The 23,919-nt window shown below is 35.3% G+C and overlaps 3 protein-coding genes across 3 annotated transcripts; 1 reads left to right on the top strand and 2 right to left on the bottom strand.

Annotated features, from left to right (window-relative positions):
* Positions 1–6,788: 6,788 nt before the first annotated feature.
* Positions 6,789–13,182, top strand: LOC120281630 (aarF domain-containing protein kinase 1). Its single transcript, XM_039288319.1, has 16 exons — positions 6,789–7,180; positions 7,256–7,339; positions 8,493–8,633; positions 8,729–8,799; positions 9,076–9,169; positions 9,811–9,888; positions 10,037–10,103; positions 10,391–10,476; positions 10,643–10,693; positions 11,010–11,057; positions 11,399–11,519; positions 11,615–11,795; positions 12,123–12,260; positions 12,342–12,448; positions 12,533–12,604; positions 12,690–13,182. Exons 1-16 carry the CDS (start codon positions 7,019–7,021, stop codon positions 12,824–12,826), a joined length of 1,638 nt encoding a protein of 545 aa, XP_039144253.1. The 5' UTR covers positions 6,789–7,018; the 3' UTR covers positions 12,827–13,182.
* Positions 13,183–13,680: 498 nt separating this feature from the next.
* LOC120281812 (pentatricopeptide repeat-containing protein At4g37170-like) lies at positions 13,681–15,877 on the bottom strand. The gene is given in 2 exon segments (XM_039288506.1): positions 13,681–15,068; positions 15,070–15,877. Coding segments are annotated over 2 exon segments (2,013 nt in total). The 5' UTR covers positions 15,841–15,877; the 3' UTR covers positions 13,681–13,826.
* Positions 15,878–16,216: 339 nt separating this feature from the next.
* Positions 16,217–21,185, bottom strand: LOC120281644 (leucine-rich repeat extensin-like protein 5). The gene is made up of 7 exons (XM_039288335.1): positions 20,654–21,185; positions 20,140–20,195; positions 20,015–20,060; positions 19,373–19,456; positions 18,591–18,713; positions 17,221–17,300; positions 16,217–16,669 (listed from the first exon to the last, which is right to left on the bottom strand). The coding sequence occupies exons 1-7, from the start codon at positions 21,170–21,172 to the stop codon at positions 16,561–16,563; spliced, it is 1,017 nt and encodes a 338-aa protein (XP_039144269.1). The 5' UTR covers positions 21,173–21,185; the 3' UTR covers positions 16,217–16,560.
* Between the last annotated feature and the right edge of the window lie 2,734 nt (positions 21,186–23,919).

The raw sequence follows: 23,919 nt of genomic DNA, 5'->3' as shown, positions 1-23,919 counted from the left end.
TTTGCAACAATTCCCTCAGGGATATAACAAAGTCCCAAGATCAAACTTTGCGAGAAAAGTAATGATCTTCTTTGAGAACTTTTCTATATTTAAAGAAGGTGAAGAGGTGTGAACAACGGTTGGATTTTTGTTAGAGAAAAGCATCGGGCATCTCTTCGTTAAAAAAATAATAATAATAAAAAATCTTAATTCAACCCAAGATGCCCCAAGTGCCCATTCATAGATTAAATAAATAAATATATAATTATAATATATATATATATATATATATATATATATATATATATATATATATATTGAGGGCCTACTTGCACTTTTCTCAAATTTAATTACTTAATTTCTTTATTATCTTGTATTATATAAATATATGCCCGTTCTTCTCTTTAACCAATGTGGGACTAAACTATTCACACATATTATACTAACAATCCCCCACTTAGTATGTGTGAAATTGATATAGTCATATTATAGCTAAATGCATTTATAAAGGTAACTTTCGTTTTAAACCTTTATGCAGTGTAAGTAATTCAAGAATTTAGCAAAATCACAAGTGGCTGAAGCTTAAACTGTGATTCTATCTGCCAAATCGGAATTGTCACACATGTTTCGCTAGTAATGACATTCAAACAGAAGTTCTCAATCAAATAAAAAAAAGCACTATTAAGGCCATGTGCTCCATCCTGACTTCATAAAATTTTATAAAGTTTACATAACTTTGATAGAAGCGGCACCACTTCTCAATTTTATATAGGTGAAGTTTTTTGCTTCATTAAGAGTGTTTAATTACTACACTCACCCTCTGAATGACCATGGTACTAATTTGCTAATAAGCAAAACCTAGTACTCAAAAACACTTATCACTAACTTGTTATTACCTTTTAAACTTCTAAATCGGTGGTAATACTAAAAATAAAAGTTGGGTTCCTATTAATGATAAGTTCAAAGTTCGAAAGGTCGTAGACCCATCTCGAGCAGATAGATTTCCGTACTAAATCTCTTGGTAGAGCTTTAGTTAATGGATCTGCTAGATTCTTGCAAGATCTCACATAAGTTATGGTAATAATACCATCAGTTATCAATTGTCTTACAAATTCATGCCTTAGACCTATATGTTTTGACTTACCATTATATATTTTATTGAGCGCTCTTGACATAGTTGCTTGACTATCACAGTGCAAAGAAATGGCTGGCATTGGTTGTGGCCACAACTTTATGTCTAATAACCAGTTTCTCAACCACTCTCCTTCCTTGCCTACTGCTGCTAAGGCAATAAATTTAGACTCCATTGTGGAGTGTGTTATACATGTTTGCTTCTTTGATGCCCAGGAGACAGCTCCGCCTCCTAATGTAAAAATCCATCCACTAGTTGACATTTTGTCACTAGTACTTCTTATCCAACTAGCATCAAAGTATCCCTCTAATACAGCGGAAAAACTATCATAGAATAAGCCTAGGTCTTTTGTCCTCTCACTACAACAAATTGTATTTTTAGTGGCAAGCAAAAGTTATCACTAAAAGCAATAATTTTAATCACAATTAGTAATAGTAACAAAATTTAGAAGTCGTCACCTCCCGTCACAAATACCTCCGATGCTAATACAATAGTAACCATTTTAGGTAATGGTCACTATTACTCTTTAATATTGTGACCAATTTCGCGACACAAAAAAATCTAGTATTTGTGACAAAAACAATATGGTTACAATAACTTATATTTTTATTGATAACAAAAGTTATCACTAAAAACAACAATTTTAGTCACAATTAGTAATACTAACAAATTTTGTTAAACACTTACTAAATTGTTGTTATTTAATACTAACAACAATTTTAGTCACAATTAGTAATACAAATTTTGACACAATTAATACTTAATAGTGATGATTTAATAGTGACACTTACTAAAATGTCACAATAATTAGTGTAATAGTGATGAAAATATAAGTTATCGCAATTAATTTAAATAATAGTGTTATTTAACTTTGTTAAACACAAAAAACCTAATATTTGTGACAAAAATAATATAGAGACACAAAAATTACCACTAAATTGTTGACTTTTTGTAGTGACAACAATATGTTTAGCCACAATTACAAATCATTCTCATCTAAAAATTTTCAATATCAAATCTCATATGCATTTAGTGACAACCCGAGTGGGCACAAAAAGAATTTTTTTGACACTATTAATATGTTAACTGTGACGACTTAATTGTGACACGTACTAAATTATCACAATTATTAGTGTAATAGTTACAAAAAATAAGTCAACACAACTAATAAAAATAATAGTGTCACTTAACTTTTTTTTAATACAAAAAACCTAATATTTGTGGCAAAATAATAGGGAGACAAAAAAATTGTCACTAAAAACTTGACTTTTGTAGTGACGACAATATATTTGGTCACAATTACAAGTCATTGTCATTTAAAAATTTTCAATATCAAATCTTATATACATTTAGTGACAAACAATGGACACAAAAGAATTTTTGACACTATTAATACATTGATTGTGACGACTTAATTGTGGCACATACTAAATTGGCACAATTATTAGTGTAATAGTAACAAAAACATAAGTTATCACAATTAATATAAATAATAGTGTCACTTAACTTTTTTTAACACAAAAAACATGTTATTTGTGTCAAAATAACATAGAGACACAAAAAAGTTGTCACTAAAAGTCTCAACTCTTGTAGTGTCTTAAGGTATCCTAAAACTCTTTTTATTGCATTCCAATGTAACACACCTGGATTTTTAGTAAATCGTGATAATTTACAAACTGCAAAAGCTATATCAGGTCTAGTACAATGCATAGCATACATAAGACTCCCTATAGCACTAGCATATTCTAATTGAGCTATTGCTCTTTCAGTATTTTCAGTCAAATTAATGGAAACATCATAAGGAGTATTTGCTTCTTTAATATTCAAATGATTGAACTTAATTAACACTTTCATAATGTAAATGAGATTGACAGAGTGCAAAACCCCCACTATGTCTTTTAACTTGGACACCTAAGATTGTATCTACCTCACCTAAATCTTTCATTTGAAATTTGAGGATAGATATGCCTTAGTATCATTTATTCCTTCCATGTTAGTACTAATGATTAGCATATCATCAACATAGAGACATAGTATTATACCAGAATTATTAGTGAACTTAGAATAAATGCATCTATCAGCACTATTATGCTTAAAACCATATTGTAGAATTACAGAATCAAACTTTTCATGCCACTGCTTTGGTGCTTGTTTTAGTCCATACAAGGATTTTGTTAGTTTGCACACTTTTTGTTCATTTCCTGGTAGAATAAAACCTTCAGGTTGTTTCATATATACCTCTTCATTAATCTTACCATTTAAAAATGCTGTCTTAACATCCATTTGATGAACTTGTAAATTATAAATAGATGCTAATGCAAATAACACTCCAATAGAAGTAATTCTAGCAACAGGAGCATATGTGTCAAAATAATCAATTCCTTCCTTTTGTTTAAACCCTTTTGCCACTAATCTCGATTTAAAAATATTTCCATCTTTAATTTTGAATACCCATTTGCAACCAATTGGCTTACAACCAGGGGATGGATCAACCAAAACCCATGTTCCATTAGACATAAGAGAATCCATTTCATCATTGATAGATTCTTTCCAAAATGCCGAGTCTCTTGAAGCAAGAGCTTCTTTATAAGTTTTAGGAGTTTGATATTCTTCGATATTTAATAAAATAGGAATTTTATTTGTTATTTCAGTTCTTGTACCTTCGACTAAAAAGACTAAAGCTTGAGAAGAAATAAAATCAGGATGAAGGTTCTTTTCTTTTCTAGTTCTTTGACTTTTCCTTGGTTCAACTTCTTCAACTGTGCTAGTTCTTTTAATTTTCTTGTTATGATTATCTAATGTATTAGGAGTTGACTCACTTGTGGAATTATGACGAAATTTATTTTCAATAAATTGAACATCTCTGAATTCCACAATGACATTAGATTCTAAGTCTAATAATCTATAGGCTTTAGAATTTTCAGCATAACCTATAAAAACACTCTTTATAGCTCGTGGCCCTAATTTAGTCCTTTTAGGATCTGTTACTCTATAAAATGCTAGACAACCCCATACACGAAAATAAATTAAATTTGGTTTTCTGCCATTCCATAATTCATATGGAGATGTCTTTGTCACTTTTGAGGGAATTCTATTATGCACATGACAAGCACTTAATAATGCTTCTCCCCAAAGAGAATGAGATAATTTAGCACTTAACAACATTGCATTTTACCATATCAACAAGGGTTCTATTCTTTCTTTTCAACCAATCCATTACATTTGTGGAGTGTAGGGTGCACTTCTTTGATGAATTATTCCATGTTGTTCACAAAAGGAATTAAATTCTGTTGGAAAATATTCTCCAGCACCTCTATCACTTCTAAAGATTTTAATTCGTTTTTCTTTCTGATTTTCAACATTAGCTTTAAATAATTCAAATTTATCAAAGACTTCATCTTTATGTTTCATAAGATAGACATGAGTGTATTCAGAGTAGTCATCAATAATAGTGGCAAAGTACCTATTCCCTCCTCTAGTCAAATGTCCATTTAACTCACATATATCAGAATGTATAATTTGTAACAATTCAGAATTTCTTTCTATTCTAGGAAAAGGTAACTTAGTCATTTTTGCTTGAATACAAATTTCACATTTATCATGGTCACTATTTTCATAAGATATATATCCATGTTTTGCCATAAACTTTAATGATTTAAAAAATTAACATGTGCTAAAAAGTAGAATGCCATAAAGTAATTGATGAATCAATCATATAAGCAGAAACTTTCTCAGTATTATTAATATTTGGAGTTACAGAAAGTTTAAACATTCCGTCACAAGCATATCCTTTCCCAACAAAGATCCCATTCTTTGAGAGGACAAGGTTATCGACTTCTAATCTGAGTCTTAAATCCTCCCTTACATAGCAAATTTCCGGACACCAAATTTTTTTCTAACTTCGAGAACATGGAGAATATTGACCAAAGTGAGTTTCTTTCCGAAGTGAAGAAAAATCTCTGAGTCCCATTTTCCATGAACTTTACAGACATTATGATTGCCCATTAACACTTCATGTCCATCGCGAGCAATCTCGTAGTCCTTGAACCGATTCTTATCATTACAAATGTGAATGGTTGCTCCAGAATCATACCACCCTGACCATTGGTGTTTGAAAACGCTAGCCATATTAACCCATTATCATAGAGATCTGTAAATCCGAAACTATAGCCACAAGGTCTTTTACTTGTTCTTCAACAATGCTAACTTTGTTGTTTGAACCAGCAACAACATGATCCTTCTTCATTTTCTTCCAAAACCTGCAATCCTTCTTGAAATGCCCTTTCTTCTTGCAATGAAAACATGTCTTGTTCTTTTTGGAACCAATATTGTCTGTGTTTGAATTGACATCCACGAATTTTCTCTTCTTTCCAAATCTGTTGGACTTGTTCACATCAATGAAATTCACATTGGAGTCAGATTCTTTTCCAAATCTCTTTCCATCTCGAATTCTAGTTTCTTCTTCAATTCTAAAATGCTTGTGTAGTTGTTCTAGAGAGAAACTTTCAGAAGAATGTAACAATTTCTTTCTGTAATCATTCCAACTTGGAGGAAGTTTGGCTATGACAGCCCCAACTTGTAATGCTTCACTGACTTCAATATTCAAGTCCTTCAATTTAGAGACTAGGATTTGTAGTTCATGCACTTGATCCAATACAAAAACATGATCGAACATGGTAAACTCAAAGAATTTCATAATAATGAACGTATCTGCTCCTTGTTTCTCAGTGTTGTACTTGAATTCCAAAGCTTTCCAGATTTCTCTTGGTGATTGAACCGAAGTGAAGAGATCATACAGACGGTCTGAAAGAGTGTTCAGAATGTGACCACGACACAGCAACTCATTTTCTTGACGCTTGACACGTTCTTCCTTAGCTTCTGCAGATTCATCAGGAGTAGCGACTGGAACTTCTGGCAGACTTGGATCAAGCACGTACCAAATCTTCAAAGCAGTGAGAAAGAACATCATCTTGTCCTTCCAACGAGTATAATTGGTGTCATCAAAACGATCAAGCTTCATGAAATCTTGGTTTATCACCTTGAAGGAAGTTTCGGGGTGTTTCTCCATTGTAAAAACAAATAGTATATAAATTCCTAAAAATTGTTAAAGAAAGTAGAGATTGAAGAAGAATTTAGTGGATTTTGAGGCGTGTAGAACACTGTCTTTTAGGAATTTATCGCCCTCAGGTCTGCACTTGCAACAATTCCCTCAGGATACAACAAAGTCCCAAGATCAAACTTTGCAGAAAAGTAATGATCTTTTTTGAGAAGTGCCTAAGTGCCCATTCATAGATTAAATAAATAAATAAATATATATATATATATTAGTGGGCCTACTTGCACTTTTCTCAAATTCAATTACTTAATTTTTTTATTATATTGTATTATATAAATATATGCCTGTTCTTCTCTTTAACCGATGTGGGACTAAACTATTCACACATATTATACTAACATTTTCTCTTCCCATATTTACTTGTATAACAGTTATCATGTAAAATAAATAATAAATAATGGTTGGATTTTTCGTGATTATTTAAATCTATTTCAGACAAAAAAAAAAACTAGATGTTGACAGGACTTTAATTTAATCACAATTAATTATATATTCATACAAAATATATATATATATAATGGGTACAATTAAATTTTAATTAATAACAATTGCTATTATCAACAACATTAATTAAACTACCAAACAAAAAATTTTCTTATGTATGAATCATGAGGTGGTACAGATCCGATAAGCATCGGATCCAAAGTTAGATCCAATAAGCATCCGACAAAGCTTTTCAATTGATTCGCCACAAAAAGGCCTTACCGGGTTTCAACCCGCAAACCCGGATCCGCTTTCGCCTCCCAAGAGAAGAGACCTCCTCGCCGCCGTTTCTCCAACCTCGTACCACCATGGCTCGAAGCCGGTGGGTCTCCAAGCTCCCCATAGGCCTCGGCCTCGGCCTCGGTTTCGGAATTGCTTGGAAATCGAGCTATGACGGCGACTCCTCTCCAGTTGAGAAGCTGACGCTCGCCGCCGACGGTGTCGTGCGATCCTCTCGCGCTGTCTACACTGTATGATCTCGGTTCTTTGCGTTCACTCTTATTCTTGGCCAAAAGTTTGAGATTCTAATGTTTTTCTCTTTCCAGATTGCTTTCATTGTGGCCGATTATAAGCTCTCGCTTCGTAGATTTTCTTCTGATTCGCCAGAGTATCGAACCAAGCTATCCGAGGTCTAAGATTCCTCCAGTTTATCTCTTTTTATTGGTGTTTTCTTGTGAAATTGTGAAACTACTTTATGCGAAGTAATCTTCATTTTTTTTATTTATTTTTGGGTGTTCTTGTGCATGCTTTTATGTAAAGATAGAGTTTTGATTCCTTTTCAATTCTTAAAGCATCAACTTTTGATGTGATAAGTAGGGGTGGACATGGGGCTGAAAGTGACCCATGGCTAGCTTCGAACCCAGCCTCAAAAATACAGCCCTGGGCTAGAAAGTCACTAAAAAATCCCTACGCTAAATGTTTACTGATCAATTTCACTGTTTTTGGGTCACGATGAATTTTGACCTCGATCCCGACCCTGCCGACTCGAATAAATAAATAATATATATATATATATATATATATATATATATATATTTTTCATATATTATTTATAATATATATAATTATATATATAATATTTGTTGATAATATTACTACTTATTTATATAGAATTTATTCGAACCATTTTATAATACTCAGTATTAGTATTTTTTTAAAACGTTTGAAAAATTTTTAGGGGTATGAAGTAGTAGCTTTTATTTAGTTATTTCAATTATTTCATAAAAAAATTATTTATTTTTGATCGGGCCTACACTGGCTCAGCTAACGACAATCAAACTGGGCCCGTTTGGATCAAAAACACTAGCTGAATACTACTCTACCCAACTCGAAATATAGGGTTATATTTTTGAGTTTCACCCCATGGGCACCGACCCGAAACCCCTACCTACGTCCACCCTAGTGATAAGGCTTTTCATTGTTGACCTAAGTGTTCAGTAAGAAGACAAGATCATCCAATGAGAATGTGGTGTTGAGACGGTGCTATTTGAGAAGAATAACATTAAGTAAAGATGATATTAAAAATGTATGTACTTGTTGTTCTAATTCTGACGTGTTTTATTGTTTATGTGATTAAAATTGTTTTGATTTGTTGTCTCTCGAAAGGATATACTCTTAATGGGGTAATGTTGCTCATCTGCGAACTAATTGCCAAGTTAAACAGCATCTTCTTATGAAAATGTGGTGTAGTTATTGCATTTCTTATGAACAAGGACTTTGGTTAAAGATGATGGGAAAAAGATATACGCTTGTTATTCTAATTTTACGTTAGCTTGGTTCTAGGTTCATCTTCGGTCGGCCAAGAAGCTGCTCAGCTTGTGTGAATTCAATAAAGGTTTCTATGTGAAGGCTGGTCAATTTGTTTCGGCTTTAAGACAAGTCCCTAAGGAATACTCTACGACTCTTTCATCCTTGCAAGATCAGGTTGGTAATCAAACTCATTTAATAGTTTCTTTTCATGTTATATGTGTGTGTGTTCCTCCTTGTGTGCCCCATTATTCTTATTCATTGTGCGTTAGGCGAATCCTTATCCTTTCAAAGATATCAGAGAAGTGATTGTCAAGAATTTGGGCAAAGATTTAACTCAAATGTAAGTTGTAAATGTTTTTAATGATTTTGTCTTTAATTTTCATTTGGACCATATCTGGGACAAAAAAGAGACTTATTTCAAATCTGTTAATTAAAAAAAGTAGTTGAATGCTCCCTTTTAGTCGTTCCTCAAATTTATTCAGTTTTTTTATTTTAAAGTTATCTGATGAAAAATAATGCAGATTTTAGTGGTAGTTGGTCTGGATTTATGTTGCAAAATGTAATTGTACATTTTTCTGAGACCATAACTTTGCTTTCTACACTTTTGTGTGGCCAGATTTTTGTCTTTTGATGAGCAACCAATTGCTGCTGCATCAATTGCTCAAGTACATCATGGGCTATTGAAGGATAACCAGGAAGTTGCAGTCAAGGTAGCATTATTCGACAGAAATATGACCCTTTTTTCTTTTACTTGTGAGATTTTTTCTTCATTTTTTTTCAGTTTATATAGCATAGGTGTTGGACCATCTGATCACAAAATAGAAAAGGTTGATATATTGATTGCTTCGAGAATAGTATCCTAAACAATATTCAGTGTCAATGCATCTGTTGATTTGGCGTAAGCACAATATGCTAGTTCAGGAAACTTCATGCTTTCATTGAGAACATTTGCAAAAATAATGTTTGATTTAGTGATATAGGAATATCATCTAAAACAATTTTTATTTGGGGTTGATAATTTAGCATAAACTACTTATGATGGTGATGCCTACTTCATGCTTCCTGTCTCACGAAATGACAAAAGTAATAGAAATCATATTGCATCATAGTTATGCATTTTTTATTTTGTGTCAGTTTAGCACTAATCAACACAAGATGTTTTTATGTTTGCGCCTTTAAGCCTTCTGTAAATTTTGAATTTTTGGTATTTCCTCTCAATTGAATCTTTATCACAAGGTCTTTCTGAATGGACTGAAATTCAATCTTATGAAAGTGCCTTACAAGCTCATATCCTATGAATCTTTTACATTGTCAACTATTATTTATTATAGTTGCACATTTATGCATCTAGGTACAATACCCTGGCTTAAAGCAGCGGATGAAGATCGACATCACAACTATGTCTATCCTTTCAACATCAGTGTCCTGGGTATGATAGTTTTGCCTTTAACTGCACCTAAGAGTTGTTTGCCTTTTTTTTTTAATTACAATGTGGAATTTATTTAAATGTTTTATATTTATTTATTTATTTATTGTTTACTTTGCTGGTTTATGTATGATTTTCTTTTATTTTACAGATTTTCCCTGACTACAGGTTTGGCCAAATAGTGTCTGAATTTGAGAGAGCCATGAATTTGGAATTGGGTTAGTCTTGCGATTGTTTACACTTTACAATGATAAATCTTTTCGTCCTGTAACAATAATGGGAATTAGCTACTTTTGAAATAAGATTCTAACCACATAAAAAAGAAGATTACTTGGAGGCATTATGTCCCTCATCCCTCTTCATAGTTCACAGTTTGGCTATCAAAGATGTATTCTTTTGCTGTTAGAAAATTTCATGTCTTTATAATTAAGCTATAATATCTTCTCAAATTATATTGGAGGCAATTACTTGAAATTAACAGTCTCAAACCTTTATTGCTGCCCAGATTTTATTCAAGAGGGAAACAATTCTGAGAGAACAGCCAGAAATTTTAAAAAGAACAATGTCATAAAGATTCCTCATGTTTACTGGGTATGCAATTCTTTGTGTCACAATACAGTTGCATTGTATCGGATGGTGAAATGTTGAATTTTTATTGTTTTCTCTTTTATTTGGATGTTGAAATTGCTGCTATACCTAGCAGATTCTTGAGATTTAACAAGAGTGCAAAATCTGACTCGTGGAAGATACTCTCCAGGATCTGACGACAAGCCAAGTTCTAACAATGGAGTTCTGCAGAGGTCAAAAGGTTTGGTCTTCACATATGATTAAAAATCTTGTTAATTTTCCTGTTTATTTGTGAAGGTGTTCTTCCTATGTATTTAATTGACATTACATAGCTTGTTTATCACAATTGATCATGAACTTGGTATGTGTTTCCTGTCTGAACATTTCCTTTCATTAAAAATCAGAAAGGCTTTAGGAATAGAATTTGCTCTTAAGAAATTTGACCTGAAGGTCTCTCATTTAGCTCTTGTTATACCAATACATCTTCTCTTCAGCTTTGTCGGATGAAACACACCATTTGTATTTCAGATTTTGATAAGGATTTCTCAATTGTGTAGGTTGATGACTTGGATTTTCTGAAGCAGTCGGGTATAAATCCATTAAAGGTATGAGGCCACCAAAAGCTTCAATTGATGCTTTGACAAGTGCATGGGTAGGTACACAACATGAGTACCAACTGTTTGCTAATGTAACTGGATCCATTGAAATTTATTGTTTTACTTATGTTGAATCCCTCAAACTGAAACATAAGCTTAGTTGCTACATTGTGAAGTTCTATTAATCAACCTTTATTTCTGTTCACATTCCCTATTATTGCTGAGACAGAACCGTGCATTTATTCCCAATGAGTGTTTGAATTAACTTTTAAATAGATGTGGAGTAAGTTTTCATTTTGGTAATATATTATGGATTGTTTTCTAATGGCTGTGGCAAACACACAGTGCAGGTTGCCAAAGCACTCATGGATGTATTTTCAGAGATGATATTTGTCCATGGTTTTGTGCATGGAGATCCCCACCCTGGCAACATTCTAGTTTCTCCTGTCAGTCATGGTGGCTTCTCTTTAGGTATGACCGCATCATAGTTTTCATGTGAGAAAATTTACTTCTCCTGGGGTCTTCATCTTATATTGCCTTGTGGGTTTCTGTTCTGAAAAATGCAGTTCTTCTAGATCATGGAATCTATACAGAGTTGGATGAAATGTTCCGAATTAATTATTGCCAGCTTTGGAAGGCTCTGATTCTTCAGGATCCACAGAAGATACGGCAACTTGGTGAACAGTTGGGTGTTGGCAAGTACTCAAAATACTTGCCTGTTATTTTCACCGGGAGAACTATGGAAAGGTGCGCTTCTTATTTGATAGCGTATCCTTTTCGCCCGTTTGATGATACTAAATACTGTTTTATTTGTTGCTGTGAGCATCCTATCCTCCCTTCACTAGATTTGACCATAGAAGTCCGTTTGTGTTTGATTTTGTTGTCAGCTCATTTTCAAGCTGAAACTGTATAGTATTTGCCGTGTTTCTTCCCCATCTCAAAAGCAACATTTAGAACCATCATATCACTTAACCTGTAAATTTATGTACTTCACCTTTTTAATATCTATAATCCCTGTGATAATGTTTCAACTATCAATAATTCATTTGACAATCTATTTTCATTGCACACCAGTAAATCAGTGCTCGGGACACAAATGTCTAACGAGGAGAAAAAACATCTTAAGCAAGAGCTGCGTTCACTGAAGATGGATGACATTTCATCATTTATGGAATCCTTACCCCCTGACTTTCTTTCAATTCTACGGACAGAGTATGTACTCATTTCTTCTACCAAACATCTGCACTGCAAATCTTGTTTTAATCCCAAATTGCTCTATTGATTCCACTCCAGTGGTTTGCTGAGATCCACTCTGAGCAAGCTGAGCACTCCGAGACACATCCGTCTTCTTGCTTATGCTAAATATGCTATATATGGCCTTACAGTTAACTCCAACACAGGTAACTAACTCATTGGAATAACTTTGTTGCTTATAAATAGAACCTAGAGTTTGAGAAGTTTATGAAATATATTATTTCTTACAGGTTTCTCAGTTGAAAAGGTCCTTTCCAGGATAACAGCAGATATAACTTATCTTCAGTTGAGGCTACTTCTTGGTAATGATGCACATAAACTGAAAAAATGAACATATTTACACATGCCACTGGAGAAAAGTAAAAATTCATCTCTAATATTTTACAGGAATCTTGGAGCTGGTTTCCAAAATCAAAGATATGAGACAGTATCTGAATAACAAGATGGAAACTATATCTGAAATGGTAACTTCTCTGTATTTTAGTTTGTATTTGTTCATCAAGCGCGCTTTTACAGTGCTTTAGTGGAGCTAAAGGAAGTGAGAACCGGGCACAGAAACTTCGGCAGAAGGTTTTTTTTTTTTTTTCTTCCATGCGAAAAGTCCAGTGATAACACACTTTTAAGTGCAAGAGATCCCTGACTTCTAGATACATTGGATACTTGATCATAAAGCTTTGTGCTCAACTCAATGTAAACTATAAAACAGTGTGTCCATTCCCAGGATAAAGATGGGAAATATTCTATATGATTCACCTTTGCAGAGAACAAGTTACAATTGCAATTGCAAATGTAATATCTACCATTACTTCTTGAATAAAATATAGGGCACAAAATCTGCAGAGCTTGGCATCAATAACTCGTCTCTGCATTTTATGCTATCCATCAGAATTATTAAAACATACAAAGGTGCATTATTTGGGCATTGCTTGTTTATAGTACTTTTTTTTTTTTGTCTCATTCAACTAATTTTGCTATAAAACTAGAGGAGGGCTTCTCCGCATTAGACATCAGATTGTCAAATATGTAATTTGCAATCTGTAATTTGTTCACAAGGTAGATTTGTGAGAGCCCTGTGATTATATGCGTATGAAAATTAACCTATCCATGTTTAGAGTGATGATGAGTCCAAGTAATTACACTAACAAAGCAAACCGTGTTTAAAGCAACAACAGGTCCAATTACACACACAAAACAATAAATGCAAATCTACCAAGCAAATGCAAAAGCATTAAAGTGACATTAGGCAATGCAAAGAATATTAAGAATGACCACCAAATGCATCCTAGTTGTGGCACCAGCCCACCTTAAATTTTTTTTTTTTTTCAATCTTTTCAAATAAGGTTTAGTTGAATATCTCCATATTCCAATCTTAAGAACATCCAAAAAGATTTCTTTATAAAATAATAATAAATATTTTAAAGGAGTGTTTATACTGTGTCAGCATAAACAAGTGGTGAGATGATGATACCAAGTCCCCAAAATGAGCAGAATTAAAGCCTCACTTATCTGTGAATGTTGCCTTTGTTACCAATAATCTCTGCATGAACATGCACCATTTTTGAAGTGATGAAATCTACTAAAGTCCCTCACCACAATCTCCCTTTCAGCAATCCTTGACAAGAACTTGATAGCAGTATGACAATCCCCACAAATTCTCAGATTTTTAAACACCTTCAAAGGTACACCTGCAGGACCAGCAATGATCCCAAATGCCACTGCAAGCTTCTCACTATGGTACACCAAATCTTCTTCCTTCTGTTCATCCTCCACATCATGCAGCACATAATTTATATCTGGAACATACCCTTCTTCTCTCATCCTTCTATGCAGCTTCTTCAGCAGTAAATATATTTCATCAGTTCTTGGATGGGATTTATCTCCCACTAAGAACACATGAATTTGTCTTTTGATCTCAATCCAACTTGATCCAGGATTCTTCTCAATTTGTTTCTCTTCCATTCTCTGCCTGATTCGCTCCACCTCTTCCCACATGTTGTTTGATGCATAGACATTGGCTAATGTCACATAAGTTGCTGCATTCTCAGGTTCTATCTCAAACAAGGCTTTTGCTGCCATTTTGGCCAGTTTGAGATTCCGGTATATCCTACAACCACCGAGCAAAGATGCCCACAAGAACTTGTTTGGCTTTGTTGGCATACTTGTTATAATCTCTTCCACTTCTTGGAACCGGCCTGCTCGACTTAGCAGGTCGACAACACAAGCATAGTGATCACCAGTGTATGCAATGCCGAACTCATCCTTTATTGAATGGAACACTTCAAGCCCTTTGTCAACCAATCCTGCATGAGTACAAGCAGAAAGAACACCAACAAATGTCACATGATCTGGTTTCATCCCTGACCGCAACAGCAACTCATAGTACATCAGGGCTTCCTCTGGATGACCATTCTGTGCATAACCTGAGATCATTGTCGTCCATGAGACCAAATCTCGTCTTGGCATTCTCTGAAACACAACACTTGCCTTCTTTATGCTCCCGCATTTCGAATACATATGCACAAGAGCACTGCCTGCAAAAGAAGATGATTCAATCCCCATTCTCACCATGCTTCCATGAACTTGTTTGCCAAGCTCTTCGGCAGCTGACACTGAACAAGCATCTAAGACGGCAGCGAAAGTGAACTCAGTAGGCCTCACTCTGTTTATCAGCATGTCCGAGAACAATTTGAATCCTTGTTCCCTCCAACCACAATCAAAGTATCTCCCAATCATCCCTGTCCAAGAAACAACATCCTTCTCCAAAAGTAGCATCAAACACACATCTAGCATTACCCATTCTTCCACACTTTGCATACATATCTGTCAATGCACTCAACACCACAATGTCAGACTCCAAATTGACACGCAATATGTGCGCATGAATCTCCTTTCCTCGAATGGAGCATGGAATGGCTGCACAAGCAGCCAGAGCAGCCGAGGCTGTGAACTTATCACTGCAAGTAAAGACTCCCTCACTCATCAAAAACTGTTTTTTTCCATAGAGTTTCAGTGCTTCAAGAGGCAAACCACAGCGAGAATAAGCAGACATCATCGTGCTCCATGAGAAGTGATCCTTACCGGGCATGTCCTCAAAGAGACGGCGTGCTTCAACGAGCTTATTGGCATTGGAGTAGGCTGCAATAATGGTGTTCCAAGAGCAAGGATCTCGTTGCGGCATTTCGCCGAACACCTTACGGGCATCTCCAACACGACCACATTTGGCGTAGAGATGGATGAGGCGGTTGGAGACGACGAGGTCAGCGCCGGAGATGCGGGCAATGGCGAGGATACGGCGGGCTTGATGAGGGGCGCGGAGGGTGAAGCAGAGGGAGAGAAGAGGGGAGTAGAGAGACGGAGGAGGAGGGGCGGAGATGGAGAAGAGATGGAGGACATTGATGGCTTCTTCGAGGCGCTCTTGTTTGCAGAGCTTCGAGATCGTGTGCGTGATGCTGTTGCTCTCTTTGAAGAAGAATGTTGGGCGGTTTGATACATTATTAAAACTTAAGGGGTTTCTTTGCAAAATAAGTCTTGTTTTCATAGGAAACCAAACAATGATAGTATGGAAAGAGTCATTAATAAGATTTTTGAAGTGCTAGTATATTTAAATTTATTTTTTATGGTCAGGTTTACATCATAAAAATACAAGAGAAAAAATAAACACTGAAATAATAATTGCTTACCTAAATTATGCGATTGATTAGTTTCAGAACCAGGATATTCTCTATTCCTCCCCTGTCACATTCTGACATGTCTTTTATATAATATTGTTATTTTTTTAATATTGTGATTAGAGGACAGGTGTCATGCTGTGATAGAAAAAAACCAAAGAATAACCTAATTCTAGAACGAACTCTGCACCGCAAAGATAACCACCAGGTTTAGCAAAATCTTGGTTTATAACAGCATTGATGAAATTCCTTTTAATCAAAATAAACACCAGCTAAGCTCAAACTCCTATTCTTTACAAGCTATGGAACAATGGTACAAATTTGCTTGAAAGTTTACACAACTGCTAGACAAAAAGGTGATTATTGTAATTTGTTATAGGATGCTGACAAGCATTACAAGTTGTTTGGGAATATTCTTCTGCCAACCAAGATGTTAATCTAGCTCAAAATTTTTGAAAAAAATGAAGTCCCTTTTTTCTTCATAACAAAGCTGCACCATGCGTTTTGTCAGGCAAGGTTGGCTTTGATGCATATTCAATCAGCCACAGCAAAGTTGTTCGCTGAGGCAATCAGTTACTTTGGTTCATGTGTTAGTTGTCATTGTGACCAAGGTTTTTGCCTAGCTCAGAAGGAACAGGGAGGAGAAGCGCTAGTCTCTGTTTGCATCGATCTATCCTCATGAGTCTTTCTTTCTGCAACCTGCACACAAATTAGACAAGTTAATAAATAGCCGGTCATGGCTCCCATTCTCATTCAGTGAGGGCAAGGGTAAGAAGTTGAATGTTTTGATATAGTTCAAAATATCCGTATCCTAAGAGTTGCACTACAAGAATAAAAAGAGGGGCTGACCTTTGTTTTATCACTATATACTATTGAGGTTGCCTAATAACAAGTTTCAATTTCATAACCCCAATATTTATGTACAAATGCGAAGTTTTCAAAATCAAACTGATTCAAGAATAGAATATTTTCTGATAATGCCGTGCCAATGGCATACAACAATTTATCAACTATCTGCATATCTCAGCGATTATCACACTAGGCATGCTGCCACTTGACCACTTCTATTGCCCCAAAGACTTAAAATGCTATATCCAACTTTCACAGTTATTTCTCACTGATAAAATGTTATCAGTGTCACACTCATCACATGAAACAAAACTTGAAACATCACAGCGCAACTGGATACAGAAACTAGATTTAGCCAGGAGAGGGGGGGAATGCTGTAAAAGCCAAGCACAAGAACTTACTCTGCCCGAACCCTTTTGGCACGCTTGATATGCTGTTGTAGTAGATCATCTGTAGATAAGTGGTCACCAGTGCCTACATGCTGCAAGGATTTCAGAATCAGTACATGTCCTATCAAATAGAAACTAGATTCTTCTCAAGACAACACCCATGCAGATGAATGTTGAATTAACATACATCAAATAGAAAAGTTTTCCTCAATAAAATACATGTCCTATCTTTCTTTTAAACAAAGCACTTGCTCTGAAATCAAACAGAATGCCATGAGTTTCATCAGCTAAACTCTACATTTTTTATGGAGGGATAGTTAAAAACAAAACAATCAATTTATATTTATTTTATTTCTTGGAAATATCATAATATTCCAACTATGATACTATGCAATAATGCTAAACAATTGATCTAGCTCCAGGTGAACCAACAAAGATGTGTTAGCATGAGAAATTCAAAAGAAATTAATCAGATCTTGGGAAATATGTTGAATCTATAATAAGAATGATAACACAATCATGCTCTTTTCATCTCAATTGTTGACCAAACCTCCTTTGTTGTGCATTTTTATCTTCCATGTATACCAAATTATTTGTGCATCTAAATGAAATTTCAAATAAGGCATCAGATTACTTGAAAGTAGAAACGTCACAATTGTAGGAAACATCATAACTACTTAGGACAGTTCAACAGCCAATATAAATTATTTGCCCATAACATAAATTTTTTCAATTGAACATTGCATATGGAATTTGAAACAAGCATCCCGATCATTTTACACATTGCAAGATATTCTCAAGTAAGAGAAGAATTTGTACTTAATCCTAGATACATAACAAGAAAACAAATATTATAAAATTAAAACCACCAATGGTCACTGAAGTTTGAGTCACTCTTATTTTATCCCCTGAACTATGAAAATGTCTGTTTGAAGTTGAAACCGCAAAATGAAATGTGTTCATTTTGGACCCTATGTCTATCTGGCTGTTAGTTGGGTACTGAGCTGACCACTCTTGGATGATGGTGGCAGCTAACATGGACAACATGTGACACATTATGAGACATCAGCTTCCATGCCATGTTATTATTTAAAAGATATTTTCCTTTCAAAAAATGGCATTGATAAGGTGCAGGTGCCCTGTCAGCACTGAGTGGAAGCTGACATGCCAAAATGCATCACTTAATTGTCCAGATCAGCTATCACATCATCCCAAAACAACTATATTAGCAATGACCTGATAAACAGAGAGGCCAAAACAAAATATTTTCATTAAATTTGCAAGATCAAAATGAACATATTCGTAGTTCAAAGACCGAAATAAAAAATGACATATGCTTCAAGACCATTGGTGGCTTTCATCTAAAATTATAAAAGTTTCACCTCTTGTTTCCCAGAATCTCCAACTTCATTATCCCCTTCACTCCTCGACATGTCAGTGTCCAACTCAAAAGTAGATGTAGGCAAGGGTCTAGGAAGAACTTTCATGCCATTCCCAAAAGTTGTCTGCTAGGAGCAAATGCACAAAATAGGGACTGTTAAATGTAAAGTCAACCAAATAAAGACAAAATCAGTCACTAAAATACAAAGGAAAAGTAAAAAGGGTCTCTAAGCAACACAGGAAAAGAAGATTATAAAGTAACAGAAATTAAAGCCAGCTGAGTGGAAGTAATAGATGATTGAAAATTTATTAAATTTGCTCAGGAAAACAGTGACTTCTAAGGGATTAAAGGCCCTACTACTATACTGAAACTTACAATACAAACGAGACTCGAAACAAAATACAACAATATCATAAAATAATATATATATATATATATATCACATTAATTACACATCCTGTATCCAGCAAATCGTAAACGTCAGCATGTCCCAATCATTCAAAACATTAATGTGCTATTGATCACCAGATAATACAAGTTCCAAATGTGAAGAAACTTTCTCCAAAAGGCAATTGTGTGGCACACAAGTAAAACACAACATTTACCTCAGAACCAAAAAAATGTACATGCAGCTGTTAAAGTTTTCTGTCACAGCAAAGCATGCAGAAAGAGTATTGTATTTCAATAAATTGCACCTGTAGGATATGTAATTTCAGTGACCCAACCCCTTCTAAAAAGAAAAGGATCACTAAAAGATAGCAAACTTTAAAGAGATGATTCAACCTGAGGTTCCTGAGGTACACCATTCCGAACCCAAGACCGACAAAGCGCATAAAGGGAGTCAGAACCACCGTCCACTATTCTAACCTTCAAGTATGCACCAAAAATAAATAAATAAACCCCCAACATCAATAAGTGAAAAGATTTTAAAACAATAAATCATGAAAGGAAAGCATATGCAAAATTATCCACTCAGTCAAAAATTCACATTAACACCAAAAGCAGGTAATCCTCATAACAATGGTGGCTACTATTTCCTCTTTTGATAACACCTGATGACTGAGGAAAACTTACTACAATGCAACATGCAGCATACTAATTAGGTTATCTTTCAGAAAGCAGATCATGAACCTCAACAGGAAAAATAAATGGGGCTCCAACAGGATCAGTAGTTCAGTTCCAGCTTATTTTACAGAGAAGATCATGATGCTTATTTTTGAAAAGTAAATGGGGCTCAAGACAAGAACAGCCATTCAGTCCAGGCTTATTTATGCCTCAAATGGCACGAATAACTAAAAAATGTATTTCTTATTCAAGGATCCTGTCTAAACACACTTAATTGCATCTGAAATTTGATTTCTAAAATTGATATCATGAACAGTCACGCAAGCACCAAATTCAAAAATTATAACAACAATTGCTTACCTTGCGACCTTGAATTGTCACAACAGTATCCTCATTACTCTTGTCCCTGAAAACAACTCATATGCATCAACACCAACATTCACGCCATATTACCTTACAAAAACAGAAAGGAGAATTCTATTTACCTTTCCTTACAGTTACTCAATTCAGGGTTCGGGGATGCTGCTGGAAAAGAACCAGCCTGAAAAATTCCAATGCAACATACGGCACACAAAATAACAACAACAACAAGCCATTAGTCCCAACAACATGGGGTTGGCAAAAAAACAGATGCAACAAAATAAATAAAGCAAAATATAGACACCGTAAGTCCTACTATAAATATTCCCTATGAATCACTTGATGATTAGAAAAAAATTATGGCTTGATCTAGGAAACTACTCTCGTACTTAGAGCTGTGCTTAGATTAAGGGAAACTGCAGTAAAAGAAAAGGAAAGGAAAAGATATCATTCTTTCGTATTGGTTAAGTAACGAAAGTGAGATCAAACAGAGGAAAAGCAACTGAACTCAAACAGAGGAAAAGCACAAAAAAAAATCCATTTATATATTTTCTTAAATTTGCCTATCCGTCCTGTTTTCATCATTTGACCAAACACAAGAAAGCAATTCTTAATCGCATCAGAAGAAGAGAGAAAGACCTTAGGAGGACCAGCGTTGATCGGTGCGCTCTTTGGAGCCCCAGTAGCAGCAGCCCCGGGAGCTGCTGATCTAGCCTGCCTTGGAATAACGAACGGCGCCTGCGGCTGTGGCGGCCGCATCATATGCACCGCCGATGCAGGTGGCGGCCTCTGACCCGTCTGATCGGCGGGAAACATGAAAGGCCCTCTCCCTTGGCCAGTGGCAAAGGCCACGAGAGGCGTCTGCTGCCCAGAACCACGGACATATCCCGCCGAGCCTGCAACCGTGACCGTCTGATCGGCGATGGGAGGCCTGGGCCGGAAGGGAATGCCGCGGGGGATGGAGAACACGACGGCCTGGGATGGAGGGCCAGGAGGTGGGGGATTTAGGGGCTTGCCGATGAGGGGCTCCGCGCCGGATGCAGCGGCAGTTGGAGAGAAGATCTGGGGGTAAGGTTTCGATGGGTTAACGCCGGCGATAATCGGAGCGGCGGCGACGGGATCGGACGCAGAGGAGGAGGGAGGCGGGGGAGTCGCCATGGCGGGGACTAGATTTGGGGGCGGAGTTTGAAACTATCGCTTCGATTTGCATTTAATGAACTTTTGAAATCCGTTGTCAAGATCCGAATCCGATATTTCTCCAAATTATTATTTTTTTATTTTTACAAATAAATTGCAAAAGGAATATTTCCTTATTTTTTTAAAATAATGTCTTAATAATTAGTTATGCGTGATTTTTGAATAATATTTAGTTTTTTAATAGTGTTATAAAATAATTTTTTTTATTTACAAATGAAATAAAATTATTTTAATCAGTAATGGAATTTAAAACTTTTTTTTTATAATTAGATGAGAAACATTTTTTATGTAAACATAACCAATAATGTACACGTACGTAAAATAAGTTAAACAAGCATTATAGTTTGGGAAAAGTACAAAAAAAAATCTATGTAGTTTCCGAGTTTTGCAAAATAAGGAATGAGGAATTATTTTTCCATTCTATTATGTGTGATTTTCCAAATTTGTAAAAAAAGAAAAAATGTCAACGGTGTTAAATTTTTTTTTAGTTTTGACAGAGGCAAAATTATCCATTCATATAAAAAATCACCAATTTTCATTAAAAAAACATGATTTTTCAGTAATGATTTTTTTTATTTTTGGAATTTAAGTTTTTTCATTTCTTATTTTGCAAAATTCTAAAACCACAAAGGTTTTTTTTGTACTTTTCCCTTATAGTGTTTGAGGCTTGATATCGGTGTAAGAAATTTGTAAAGCTTTGTTTCTCACATTCTCTGATCTCACTGGATCAATTCTATTTATAAATATATCATTACAACTGACAGATACAACAGCAAAGAAGTGACAAAAACCGAAAGAGAGAAACTAGCCTACACGTTTAGCACTAACTGTAACTGCAATGCAAACAAATAGGTCAAAGACTAACGAAGACTGGAGAATTCTCACGCAATGTTTAATTTGTCTAATAGCTTCCCTTAATCACAACTAAAGGGTCTTCAAGTTGAGATTGTGACAGAGAGAATTAAATGTGGATTTTGTCAAAGCTTTAGTAAACCCATCTGCAAGTTGATCCTTGGAAGATATAAATCGAACCTCCATTACTTTGCGTGTGACCAGTTCCCGAACAAAGTGAAAATCAACTTCAATATGTTTTGTACGAGCATGAAAAATAAGGTTAACAGTCAAATAGGTTGTGCCAAGATTATCACACCAAAGTCTTAACGTTGTGTCTTGAAAGATGGCAAGTTCATTGAGCAATGATTGACTCTAAACTACTTCTGATGTTGCATTAGCCATTGACTTATACTTTGCTTCACTGCTTGAGCGTGACACGGTAGGGTGTTTTCTTGAGCTCCATGGCACAAGGTTAGAACCCAATTTTCAAACCCACCTGTGGACCGCTGATCATCTGGACAGCCAGCCCAATCAGCGTCTGAGAAGGCATTGAGTGTTGTTGAAGATGTTTTCTGAAAATACAAACCTCTAGTGGCAGTTCCTTTGATATAGCGCAGAATTCGCTCCATAGCCATCCAATGAAGATTAGTAGGACTCTGTAAGAATTGGCATACCTTGTTTACAACAAATGAAATGTCTGGCCGCGTGATAGTAAAATACTGCATTGCTCCTACAATACTCCTATAACAAAAAACTTCAAAATCCGATAGCTGAGTTCCATAGGTTTTGGATAATTTTTCTCTAGTTGCCATTGGAGTGGATATTATCTTACACTGCTCCATTTTGTCCCAACTTAGTAAATCTGTAATATATCTTCCTTGTGACAGCAAGATACCATTCCGAACATGTTTTACTTCAACCCGTAAGAAATATTCTAGTACTCCATAATCTTTCATGACAAAGTCATTAGTTAGTTGCTGAACTAACTTATCTGAAGCACCAGAAGATGAACTTACAATGATCATGTCATCAGCATGGATGAGCACATACATTGTAGTGCCACCTTTATTAATGATAAACAAAGATGTATCCACCTTGGATGGCATGAAGGTAAGTTCTTGAAGTTTGCATGTCAGTCTGGAGTGACATGCCATAGGAGCCTGCTTTAGACCATACAAAACTTTGTCCAATTGACAAACATAGCTAGGAGGAAATTTTGTGTTTTCATACCCAGGGGTTTGCTTTATGTACACTTCTTCTTGCAGTACACCATGAACAAAAGCATTTTGGATATCAATTTGTCTCAATGGCCATCCTTTAGAGATTGCAATAGACAAGATGACCCGAATTTGTAGGCTTCACAATCAGACTGTAGGCATCTATATAGTCAATTCCATACTTTTGTTTGAAAGCCCTTTTGCAATGAGACAGGCTTTGTATCGATCAATTGCGCCATCTGCTTTCCTTTTGAGTTTAACACCCATTTGCAATCTATAATGTTCATGTCATGTCTTGGTGGAGCCAATCGCCATGTCTTGTTCTTGATGAGTGTTGCAAATTCTATGTCCATTGCTTGTTCCCAATGTGGATGTTTCATGGCCTTGACATGTGTTGCCGGTTCTATGGATAGATAAGAAAGCTCGTTTATTTGTCGGATATTGAACAGTACCATCATGAAACTCCTTTGGTTTCTAAATGTTATTTTGTAATCTTATCTTCATTGGATGTCGACCAACATCAATATGAGCACCTGCGAATTCAGGTTCCATATAAGAACTATCTATTATAGGGTTAGGATTGCAATTACTCAAGTGGACCTCATCTGTAGAAATGGAGTGGAATTAGTAGGTGTTATTGTTGGATTTTTGTCAATA

The sequence above is a fragment of the Dioscorea cayenensis genome, chromosome 18 (assembly GCF_009730915.1).
Source record: "Dioscorea cayenensis subsp. rotundata cultivar TDr96_F1 chromosome 18, TDr96_F1_v2_PseudoChromosome.rev07_lg8_w22 25.fasta, whole genome shotgun sequence".
Taxonomy (NCBI): Eukaryota; Viridiplantae; Streptophyta; class Magnoliopsida; order Dioscoreales; family Dioscoreaceae; genus Dioscorea; species Dioscorea cayenensis.
Note: the sequence above shows the minus strand (reverse complement) of the source record. Positions and strands in the feature narration are given on the sequence as shown.